The sequence below is a fragment of the Rhea pennata genome, chromosome 1 (assembly GCF_028389875.1).
Source record: "Rhea pennata isolate bPtePen1 chromosome 1, bPtePen1.pri, whole genome shotgun sequence".
Lineage (NCBI taxonomy): Eukaryota > Metazoa > Chordata > Aves > Rheiformes > Rheidae > Rhea > Rhea pennata.
The window spans coordinates 77,584,529-77,596,568 of record NC_084663.1 but is presented as its reverse complement, the minus strand read 5'-3'; the positions used below and the strand labels follow the sequence as shown (position 1 = coordinate 77,596,568).

At 39.2% G+C, this 12,040-nt stretch overlaps 1 protein-coding gene across 2 annotated transcripts in view; it reads left to right on the top strand.

Annotated features, from left to right (window-relative positions):
- The window catches only part of KIAA0930 (KIAA0930 ortholog), an 86,116-nt gene that overhangs the window by 39,157 nt on the left and 34,919 nt on the right, over nucleotides 1-12,040 (top strand). For both annotated transcript variants that reach the window (XM_062592474.1, XM_062592465.1), the window contains exon 2: nucleotides 10,569-10,717. In XM_062592474.1, the coding sequence (XP_062448458.1) occupies nucleotides 10,569-10,717 (149 nt within the window). The remainder of the gene's footprint in view (nucleotides 1-10,568; nucleotides 10,718-12,040) is intronic.

The following is a 12,040-nucleotide window of genomic DNA, read 5'->3' as shown; positions in this document are numbered from 1 at the left end:
GGTTTTATCACGCTCTGCTTTGTCTTTGCTTAGCTGCGGTGTGCCCAGGTAACGTTCAAGCAGCGTTCGGTAAAATCTCTGCGGGGCTCGGTTGTCGGAGTGGTTACACTTACTGAGGTGGTGAAGGAAATTTGGCTGCGGCTGGGTCTCACAGCTGTATGAAGGAGGGGAGCAGAAAAAGAAACCTCGAAAGTATATTGTATGCTTTGCAGCCTGAGCACAGGGACTTTTAGACATTCAGACTGTGAAAACCTAGCGTGTAGTTCTTGTATCACTGTTTTGCCGTGAGTGGGAAGCTGTCCCGGGAGTCTCCCAGCAGCCAGTGGCACAGCGCGGAGGCGTTTCTCCCCAACGATACGCGGTCCCTGCATTGGCACGTTACGCGGTTATTGACATCTCTGCAAGCTTCCCGTGGGCTGAAAGGGCTGAACAGAGCCTTAAAATAGTATCTTAGCACTCGCAGAATGGGATTTGAATTAGGAAGGCATGCATTTCGTTTCTTCTTGGGTTATTTCAGCCAGCACAGCTTTCATTGCATGTGCTATTTATACCCATGGAGACTACAGAGACTGTTAGAGAAGTGTAAAGCCTTGAAAATGAGAACAAAGTCAAAAATGGACTGGATGTATTTTTGCAATGTAAATAAGCAAGGCAGATCTCCAAGAGAAATTAATCTGTACCCTGTTTCCCTGAGAGAGAAGTGGGGCACAGAGTCACTGGGCAGCTCCCCGGGGATCGCCCAAATAGCCAGGGACAGAGCCTGAGCCAGAGGCGAAGCAGCCGTGAGCCCGTGTCAGTGGGCCCCCTTTGTGCCCCACACAACCTTCAAGTGCTCTTGTGTCCATCCTTCCGCATGGAAGGGTTTGAACGGGATTGGGCTGAGTTGAACGGGAGAATAAGATGTCAATGTTAGCGTCCGAAAGCAGGGCAGCGCGGTCTTTCGTTAGAATTGGAGAGCAAAAGTGTAACTGCTGTCTTCAGTTAACGTAACCTTTTTTTGTTCCCTTGAAGCAGGTAAAGTAAGGATGTGTAAGACGTAATCCTTTTCTGCCAAAGTGTTTATATCTGTTTTCTCACTGCTTGCTACTTCCAAGTGGCTTTTTAAAATATTTATTTAATTTAAGAAATATTCCCCTTTACTGAAAGAGCTATTTCATGCATTTCATTTGCATTATGTCTTATAAAATATTCAAGAGTGCTGAGCGCTAGTTTGACCTTGTGGAGTAGATATTTACTGTTCAGAGTCATCACTTCTAGTCTCCACCTGCACTCCAACATGACACAGTCCGTTTGAGATGCCTGTGTTGTAGCCAGGAAAAATGGTGTATTAAATGTAATATGTTGGTTTTTTGCACATGAATAGGAATTGCTCGCTGCTACTTTCTGTTCCTAAGCGTCATATATTATAAACATGTAAATACTAGAATAGAGCTTGAATTCAGAGCAATTCTGGTGATGGCATCTTGCAAAATCTGATTCTGTTTGTGATAGGATTTGTCTTGGCTCAGTAGATCTGTTAGCATTTTCAGTAACCTTTCCAGTATCTTGATTTAGTCCTCCATTTTCATCCTGGATGCTTTTGTTGTCACTTAAAAAAAAATCTGTTCATTTCTTTTTATGGAAAAACCTTAAAATAAATTGTATTTAGTGGAGAAATTTAGGGCTCTGAAAGGGGAGAAGGTATTAATGTATTCAAGAATGGAATTCTGAAAACTCATTTTTTAGAAAATTCTATACGAAGAACTCTATTCTGTCTCTGTCCGTTAGTTGACTGTTTTGATATCCTGATTTTTCCCTTGGGGGAAAGGAGCAGCACAATGGGAATTCTGAAATAAAGGGATGGAGCAGAGAGAGAAATAAGACGTGTCTAATAATGATGACTTCTGAATTCCATTTTTAATGGTTTTCAGTGAAACTTGTACTTAAAATGCTGGCAGTTGCTTGGAAATGGGATCTAGACAGAATCTAAGTTAGGTGCTTTTAAAATTTTACAATTCCCGTGATTATAATGCATTTTGTTGTCTTTGAGAAGTCGAGTGTATGCTTTGATTGGGTGTGTGTATTTTACTGTGCAAGTGGCTATCCTCAGAAAACTGGAGATTTTTTTTTTTTTTTTTTAACTCTGCTCTAAAGTTGGTTGTGTTTATCTGCAACCATACTCCTGGAAATTATAAATTTACCACCTATTACCAATATCCAGGGCCTAGTGTGCTAATCCTTTCCTGTGACAATATACTGGTTTCCTGTGAATTGTAAGGGAAATTTTATCTTCCTTTAGGAGCATATTCTTGCTCTAACTAGCTGTTTTGCAATGTGTTTTTTCCAGAACTGACAAGGTTAGAGTTTTGAAATGAACAATATTGTCTTTTCTAGTATTTCTTCACCAAAAATAGCTATGCATACTGGGAACTATAAAACTGCACAGCTCTTCTGTGTCAAAAATCTTTAACTGAGGCTATGAACCTACCAAGTACCAAATTTCAGGGGGAGGTTTTTAAGAGATTTTTCCAGGGTTATTGAGGGAAATTAAGGAATCTCCAGTGTTCTGGAAAGGACAACAGTCTTTTGGTTTTGGGATGCAGTGTAAGCTCCAGCTCCGAAGCAGTAGGATGAAGTTTTTGTGTGCAGTGGGCTGTCCCAAACCTGTGTATTGGGAGATTGATGTCTTCTCTGCTGAGTCATCTCATTCTGCTCTCTGCTGGAAACAGCACGTGGTGGTCAGTTGCATGTGGTGGTCAGCGGGCCACAGTGGTGGCTGGAAGGACCTCTTGGTCCTTAACGATGAAATAATCAGACTCTTTGACATGTAACCTCTGTATCCCAGCTTCAAAATCATCTTCACAGTGCTGCTAAGTTCAGTGCAACATTTGATAGGAAAAGCTCAGAAAATACCACTTTGAACCCAAAGTTCGGTATTCTGCTTTCTTGCCAAAAAGTGTTGAATATCTGCTGATTGCTAGTACGTATGACGTTAATTGTTGCTTACTACAGTTATTAGTACTATTAGAGCGCAAAGAGCTGATCCTACTCCATCCAGAATTTCCTCATTATCACATCAAGATATGTAATAGCCAAGGCAACAGATGACCCGGTAGTTCAAAGTGCACTCTTACGGGCATTGGGAGCTTTTGGGCTGACTTCAGTAAATTCAGGGTAAGCTTTCAATTTATAACTATTGAAAAGCAGGTTTCTCTAGGTCCGTTCTAGAAACAGTTACTGTTGGTAGAATTACTCTCATCTGTTTGTTTTTTTAATAAAAAAAAAAGAAAACAAAAGAAAACAAAGAAAAAAATAGAAAAGAAGAAAAGGGAAGGAGTAAAGGAGCGGAGAGTCACCTCACCAAATATTTGTTTTTATTATATTGGCGGGGTTGCTGTAAATTTTAGGCTGAAATCTGTGTCACTTGTGATGCAGATTTTCTTTGGAAATTGTTATCCCTGTGTTTTGTTACTGTTGGAATATAAGCAAACAGTCCTATATTCAAAACATCTTCTATATAACATACCTTTTAGTTTTTTTTGCAGACCCTTCATAAGGAAGAAACACTTTACTAAATGCTAGATGTAAATTTTGTTCTCTGACTTTTGTCTGGATCTATTTCACTAGCTATTTTGATAAGGAACTTTCTGTGACATCGAAGTGATTCATGGATGATTCTTAGCTGGGAAGAATCTATACTCCTAAAAACCTTGTGAAGTACTGGAAAAGTTTAATTTCCGTGGATTATTTCCTTTTCTAGACAGAAATGAAGAGCTTGTTCATGATACCGAAAATGATGCTGTAGTATAAATGAGCTATTTCATGTTTTCCAGGGAGACAGAAAGCTAGTTGTTGCTGACGTGTGTAATGTTGAAAAAAATTCTAAATCACTGCAATGAAGATAAACTATTTTTGAAGTTCTTGCTCTTCAGACACTTAGAAGTAATGCTATGTTGAAATCAAAGTTGTTAATCTTTGCATTTGAGATGCAACTATACCCCATGCAATGAAGCAGTAGCTGGGTAGTGGTCTCAGTGTGGTCTCATGGTGCAGGGAAGCCATACCTCCTAAAAACCCTGTTTGCAGCAGACCTTCCTTGGGCTAGTGAGGCATTACCCTGATTGCATCGTTTCTGTGGATAAAAGATAAGACACTAGTATTTAGGCTAAGTCTGGGTGTAATTATATGAATAAAAATGCGTTTTATGAGAGTTAGGGCAGAGACTAAGTGGTTCAGAGGAGCACTGGGCAGTAAAGGGCCATCTCTAGTCAATGTCAAATATACTTTAAGATTATACTTGTGTCCTTGGAATCAAAGTTTCGTGTTACTGAGTTTTTCCCCTTCTTCCTAGAGTGACTGCAGTTCTGTCACTTTGCAAGTGGTAAATAGGCATGTGAGGTGATAGGTGTTTTACAAATACAGATCATGAAACTGCATTGCTACATGGCTGGACTTCGTAGGGGTTCAAAATTAAGTTCTGTGGCAGGTAAGGTAACGTGTGATTGTTTGTTTTTTGTTTGGCTGGGTTTTTTTAGAATAAAAATTCATGTGTCTGTTAGCATTTATTTTGGCATAAGAATTAAATTTAACATATATTTAATCAGCTGAGTCACTTCCATGTTTTAAAAAAGTGAGGTTATCAACTGAAAAGCTGGATTTCTTTGAACATCAAGTGTTTTGGAACATGGATTTATTCAGAGCTTAATGGAAGACCTCATAGTCTACTCCTGAACATATTGATACGCACGTATATCTTTCCCTTGCCTCACAAAGGAGCACATTTGTGTTTGATTTGAGTGGCAACTTCTGGCTCGTATTATTTCAAGCCTTTGAGGCAATTATCTGTTGAGGGAAGGCTTTAAATTTAAGTGTGTGCTGAAACTGTATTGATTTTTGGGGATGATGGCAACAGCTACCATTTAGTTTTGCTTAGAAAAGGTGACAAATATGAGAAATACAGTATTATCTATTGGCGAATGTGTATGTATGGCGCAGCAGCTGTAATCTGTCTAATTGGCCTGATCTTTTTTTTTCTCAACTTTTTATGATTAGTGACCGTATGCTTGAAGTTTAAATTTTTTGTCAACTCTCTTGCAGATATGCTATGGAGCCAAGATTTAAAGTGTTATATGTTGCTGTAAGAAGCCTGTGATATGTGTTCACGAGTTTGGCAGGGTGATACAGAATATATTTTTAAAAGGTACTTGGAAGGAAAGGAAAGATACTTTGATTTAGACTGTTTTTCTTCATTCAGCTTTGAACTAGCTTCTATATATCCCTTGCCCCTCCTCATGAGATATTGTGACCCCTTGATAAGGAAGCATGTGATATATTTGTCATAAGATGGTTCTCTCATCTTTAATGATATTCTGTTTTTCCTCTTCATATTATCTTAGTGGATTTGTGCATGCAGCAACTGATTGGGTAGGGGAACTGTTATCTCTGTTTTAGAGTCAGGAATAGTGGAAGGTTATGTCTGTGGCTGATATTAAGCATTTGTTGTGTTTTCTTTACAGAATGCTTTGCTAAACTTGATACAAAAATTAATTGCAATTTGAAAATTTGCTTGCTTTCCATTTTGGGCTCATAAAGATCTTGGTAATCCTTTAACACCTGAATATTTAAGTAGGATGGAATGCTTATTTTACAGATGATAGTACTGTGGCAGAATTGGATGGAATGAGTTTTTACAATGTCTCGCAGCTGAGAGTAGTTCATGGCAGACTAGGGGAATAAAGCATTGAAAACTGTCTAGCTGAAATTATTGTTCCTCTGAGCTCAGAGCTGTAAATGCTGAAAAAATTATCCACCAAATGGGAAATCTTTTATTCTATTCTTTTGAAGCAAAATAATATGCTGACACTTCTTTTCATTGAGGAATTCTTTGGAAAGCATTAATAATTAAAAAAAAAATCCTTTTGTGGATCTTTCTGTGTAGAGTCAATTTCTGAAGCAAACGCTCGATTTAAAATCTAGTAAGTAAAAAGACAAATTTATTTCATAGCAGCTGGCATAAATCTTGCTTCTAATGAGGATAAAATCCATGTAAATGAATCATTGCAGTAAATCATTGTAATTAGGATTTATTCATTACAAAGCACTCATAATTATATAATTGACTTCTAGTATATTAAGATTTATAGTCTGAATTCTAAATTCCATTTTCTTCATTTAGAAGCAAAATTTGTTAGGGGAGGAGTGTTTGCAGGAAGCTGTCATGCTGCATATCTTGGACGGTAGATTAGTTTAGTTTTTCTGCAGTATGATGCCACTCTAGCCTTGCAGAAGGCTCAAGTTCTCCTCTATCAAAAATAATGTCCTCAACATTTTCGAAGTGCTCCCTCAAATACTGAAGTTGAAACCTTCAGTACTCTTAAGTGCCAGATGTTTTTATTAGATGTCTTTCAGCTTAACAGTTACATACATGTATGTGTGCATGCACATCATCTTCTGAGAGCTGTGCAGACCAGTGATGGACCAACATGGTAGAAAGTTACTACCAACTCATGATTTTCTGGACTTAAAGAGAAAAATGGTCTGTATTTTTTTTGATCTCAGCGCTTGCTAGTGGGCAGAAGGACTACCAAGAAAAACAGCAGAGCGTTAAGGCCAATAGTCCAGCTGGGATCTGGCCCTGTCCACGTCTTGGGTTGCTGTCATGTAATGCTGACTGAGCTACTCTGCGCCCTGCTGTCTCCACTGCAGCTGAGGCTCCACAACAGAGTATCATAACAGAGTCTAAAAAAATCAAGGCTACTCTGTTACTCTGTATATTGAAAAGAATAATTTTGTCCACCAGGCTGTTAGCTTGGACCCTTTCAAAACCATTACTTAAAACAATAGTTTGAAAAGCAATTTCTAAGAAATAGGTTTTGGCTTGGCAAAGCTGGAAGGCATCCAGTGATAAGTGATGAACTACCAAAATAACTGTAAAGATTTGCCTTGTTTTGAGGGGACCTAATAGTTGAAGGCAAGCTTGAATGGGTCTATTGGATCTGGCAGTTTCTGGCTTACAGTGAAATTGAAATTACTTAAAGAGAAAAATCAATCTGGATTAGAATTACAAATTTTCTTGCCTCCTTTCCAAACTAATGCCATTTAATAATAGATTTTAAAGGCTGTGTGCTGTTTCCTTTCCTTCCTCCCATCTACCAAAATTTATTAAAAGCAGCTGGATTGCTGTGATTTGACTCTTGCTTTCAAGAAAAGTCCTTTAGCCGTTGCACTTGAAACAACCTCAAGCTGTTTTTAATTACACCACTGACTGACAGTGTCTCTGAAGTTGGGAATACCATTTTACATTTGTTTTGTGTGGCAAGTAGGGTTTTGAATTGCCTGCTCTTCAGTGTTGCTGTAAGAGTTTGAGGTTGGTTTTTCCCCTGAAGTGTTCTGTAATGGTGCAGTGTTTAAATAGCTTTGTTGCAGCAGCATTTCTGCCTTGGTTTTCTGTTTGGACTAATGTCATATACTTCGAATCAGTTTGTCCTTTGCTCCGCAGCGATTGTAGGAGTATGTATAAACTCCTGGTATCTTACTCTGTTCTTCGTTTCTTTACAAGTATTAATGCTCTAACCACCCATAAATCATTCTGAGAGTATTAAGTCCTTTACATTATTATGTAAAACATCTGATGATATAAACAGCTTATATGGTAACTTCTCTGAATTTTGCAGGTATAAGATTGCTCTCCCATCTAAAAATAATTTAATCTTCATTTACAATGTTAGATTTAGATAACTTCTTGGTTTTTCTTTCATGAGGCAAAAGTAAGCTGACTGATAGAAAAAGATTTTCATATAAATTTTAGAATGACTTAGCTAGGCTTGTTTTATGCACTTATGCATGAAGCGAAGCTAAGTTTGAAGGCAGTGCTGCATTTTTTGAACGTGATTTTTTTCTGAGATGATTCTTAAAGTCTATGGATTTTTTTTCTTTTCTTTGATTTTTCTTAAAACTCTAGAGAAATTCAGGGCAAATCTATTATACCCTTTCCCTCCCTCTCTTCCCCTTCATTCCTCCACCCATTTAATTCTATATTAAGGCCATGAATTCAGATAATCAAAATACAGCAGATTTAATAAGTTTCTCTGAGACCATTAATAAATCACAATGAATGCATGCCCTGTTTTCTAGTCTTTGCTAAATATAGAGGCAGGACTGGGTCATACTGTCTGCTGTCACTGGTACCACATCAGCCTTCCTAAACAAGCTGAGCTCTATCTTAAAAGCTGTTGGGATTTTTTTGCCTTCACTATTCCGTCTTGGAAGGCTCTTCCTGAACCAACCTTGAAAGCTTTGGAAGCTGCTTTTAATTTCCAACCTAAATATATGTTGGGGGTAGCTTAGAGCTGTTTGTCCTTGTGTCAGCAGTATATCTTAAGCCTGAATAGCTCTTCTGTCATCTTAATGTTTATCTGTGAATGTACTGACAGATGATAATCCCGTCCTTTCCCAGTCTGGCCTTGAGAGTCTGAACACACTTGGATCTCTCTTTGCGTGCTAGGTTCCCCAATATATGTGTTTGCTATACAATCCTGTGTACAAGGGAGGCATTTAGATGGAGCAGATATACAGTAATCTAGATCTCATCTCTCCAGTGCGTGCTTGTTTCCCTGGTAAAACTAGTTACTTTTGAAAGTTGTTGCTGATTCTTATTTACAATTGCACATTATGTTCCATGTTGGCTCAGGTGGTCACAGTGAATTCACTACAGCTATTCGAATAAAGCAGTTGCAGCTTGCCCCCAAATTAACCTGCACTAGAAACCTTAACCATTTTTTAACCCTTTCCTGTTTTCTCTCAGCCTTTTCATTAATGCTTGCTTTCTACCCCCCTGCCCCCAAATATAATCAACTGCGGACATGTTTTCAAATACTGTCCTTAATTTTGATTAGTGTGTTCTGTGCATGGTCCTACAGTAGAATTTCATTTTGTTTTCAATATAGCTTTTGTATTTAGTTGAAAATACATAAGATTTTTATTTCAATCATCCATTTGTCCACTAAAAGATTTGAAAGTCTAATCTCCTGCACACCACAGTGATGAAAGATTGGAAGAAAGATTTGGCTTGCAAATATTGCACACATAATGAGGTAGGAAAATGTGCTAAATTATACTTGTAGATTAAAAGACCGATTGCTTTCTGAAGCCCTGAAGTTAGCCACCAGCACGCAAGGAAAATCACTGTCATTGTTGCCGGATGTATAACTTTCTTTGCAATTGGCTAGAAAATCTTCTAAAAGTTAATTCAGATATCTCTGTAAATAGTTGTTGCTCCTGTTGTATGCAAGACTCTTCTCACTCCGCAGAAATACTTCGTATGTGCAGTGTACTGCAGGGAGGGAGATGCACCAGCAACAGGGGAGTGATGTGCATGTACAAATCTGGCATCCAGTATACAACTTTTAGGGAAGTATGCTACTGGAAAAGATAACAGTTGTGGAGGCTGTGTAGTCAGCTGCATGCACTCGTGCACACATCCCTGTCTGATATGTAAAACTACCAAGATGATCTGTCATCCACTTCATTTTTTTTTCCATTTCTCAGTAATGAATTCTTCATAGTACCTCTCTCCTCTGAGGTTTCAAAGCTCACTGTAGGGCTTCAGAGTGAGAGGATGCAACTACTCCATCTCTGAGAGCATCCAGGAGGGCAGAGGGGCACTGAGGAAACTCATCACCCTTGTTACCAGTCACAGCACTGGCTTCTCTTTCTGCATAGCTAGAGGCTGATCTTTACCAGTGGGCAGGCATTATGTCACTGAAGAGATGCAGCATCTTTTTCTCTTACTGTAGCTAGTTGCACTGCAGAGTTTCAGTAGATGTGGTGTAACCTGTACCATGGCTCCTTTTCCAGATGAGAGGCTAACTGTCATGCTGTTGCTGCTGCCGTGTAAGTTGTTCTTCCTCTTTGAACAAAGCTTGATTGCCGCCACCTCTTTCTGTTTCCCTATTCTCTTCCTGTTTTTCCCTGTTTAATTTGGGATTTGTGATTTCAGAACTTCTCTTACCCTTGAGGAAGTGCTGGCCTTGACAAAGAGAGGGTGAATTACAGTAAGCCCTGCATGGGTATATTCTTGCTCCTAGATACTGATTTAAGGTGTGTCATGGCTGCACATTTCAGGAGGATTGGCTGCACTCCTGTGAGCATGTAACGAACTTGTTGACAACAGATGGATTTGTCATTGACTGGAGCATATACTGCATGCCTTTGGTATTACTTAGTATTACTCCTTAAGTGTTTTTCTGACATGGTGCAGCTCAATGTGCTGGTCATGTTCTTTTCAGTGGCACAGCCATAGCAGCACTTGCACAGGGCATAGTCTGTTTCCTAAGGTATATTCCTGATGTTTGTTTTGAAGGATGGGTTGGTTGGTAGAAGGCTGTGCTGGTTGACAGTGGCCAAGGACTGAAGGACACCTTTGTTGAGCTACTTTGAATGTCCTCCTTTGAGCTGTACAACAGCATTTCTCCTAGGATTGGACACCTGAAGATACCACATATAGGAGATGTTGTATTAAGCACAATCAAATGTAACGTGGTAGTGGTAGTTCCACAACTCTTACTTCTCCTTTCTTTTATGCCTCTTAGGGTGTTTCAAAGATGACCGCATTGTGTTCTGGACTTGGATGTTTTCAACGTATTTTATGGAGAAATGGGCCCCCCGGCAAGATGATATGCTTTTTTACGTCCGTCGAAAACTATCCTATGCCAGTGGTGATAGCACAGAGGGGAAAAAGGTGAGTGAGCAATGATGTCTTTTAACCTGGGAAGTTTAAGGTAACATGAGATTTGATGTCTGGAGTGCATGCCATGTCTGAAGAATTGCAAAGCAATTATGAGGAACCTCCAGCTCTCCCTGCTACATCTAGTTATGTGACGTTGATCTACAGGGAAATACTGTGGTTGACATTATAAACACCAACAGCAATGTAAACGAGCTTCACTCTCAAATTCGGGGAGATCGGTGAGGTTGCATGCTTTTTGGAGAGTTAGTTTGGTCAGCCTGCATTTAGGGGAAGGGAGGGGTATCCACACTGCTTTTTATTTTGCACTTATAATACTTTTTAAATTGCCAATTTAAATCTTTAGAAAAGAAGGAAAAAGGAGGATGGCTGAAGTAATTCTGAAAGGATTCATCCTAAGATGCTAGAGCATCTGGGATCTGTTGGGTACTTGGTAGCAGAATACACGCAGACTCCTGAACTTGAGAACAATGGTGACCAATAATGAAGCAACTGCTGTATTTTCAAACATACAACCTACATTTAAGACAATATACACTCCTTCAGAAGTATTTCTTAAAATAAGTTATGAGGTAGCTGAATGCTGCTGCACAGGTGTTTCTAGTTATAGTTGTCAAGGCTTCTCAGCCTTTAATGACAGATTTCCCCTTTGCTGGGTGAAACTTCCTCTGCTTACCTACAAAAGTAAATAACCTACAGTATGGTTGAATCACAGATACATACATGTATTCATTTTGTTTTTAAACCATGTACATCCAGGTTCTCCGGGCAAAAATGCAGCAGCGTTAAGAAACACAATTGCTGGGGTGTTGTTGTTGTTAGAGAGATCCTGAAATGTTTTCCTGAGTTTTTATTGGAGATGCAGGAAATAGGCTGAAGTATCTTCTTTTTTTCCCCCATTCACCCTCACCCCAGGTTCCATCATGGCAGCTACTAAGGGGAAGACAAGAAGTGAAATACTGCTTTTTCTCTGTTGGCTTAGTGGGCGAATAATCTCTGGTGAGGAATTCAGGGTAGCGTATTTAGAACTTTAGCAATTGCAGAGGAAACATTGATCCTACTCATCTTTTAAGTGACTGCAGCTTCAGTCCTGTTCATACCAAACAACTTGGCTTGGTTTAGCCTAATAAAAACCTGGCTCATTTAACCTCTTCTTCTGCCCTGGGAAGGAAGGTGAGTCTCTGAAGAAGCTTGGTCGCTTAAACAGACTTATTTACAGACCCCTGACCAATTTCTGATGCTTAAAGTGTTTGAACTTACTCATCATCCCCAAGGAGAGGAATAAATCCTGGCATTTCCTCTCACAGCTTTATTTAA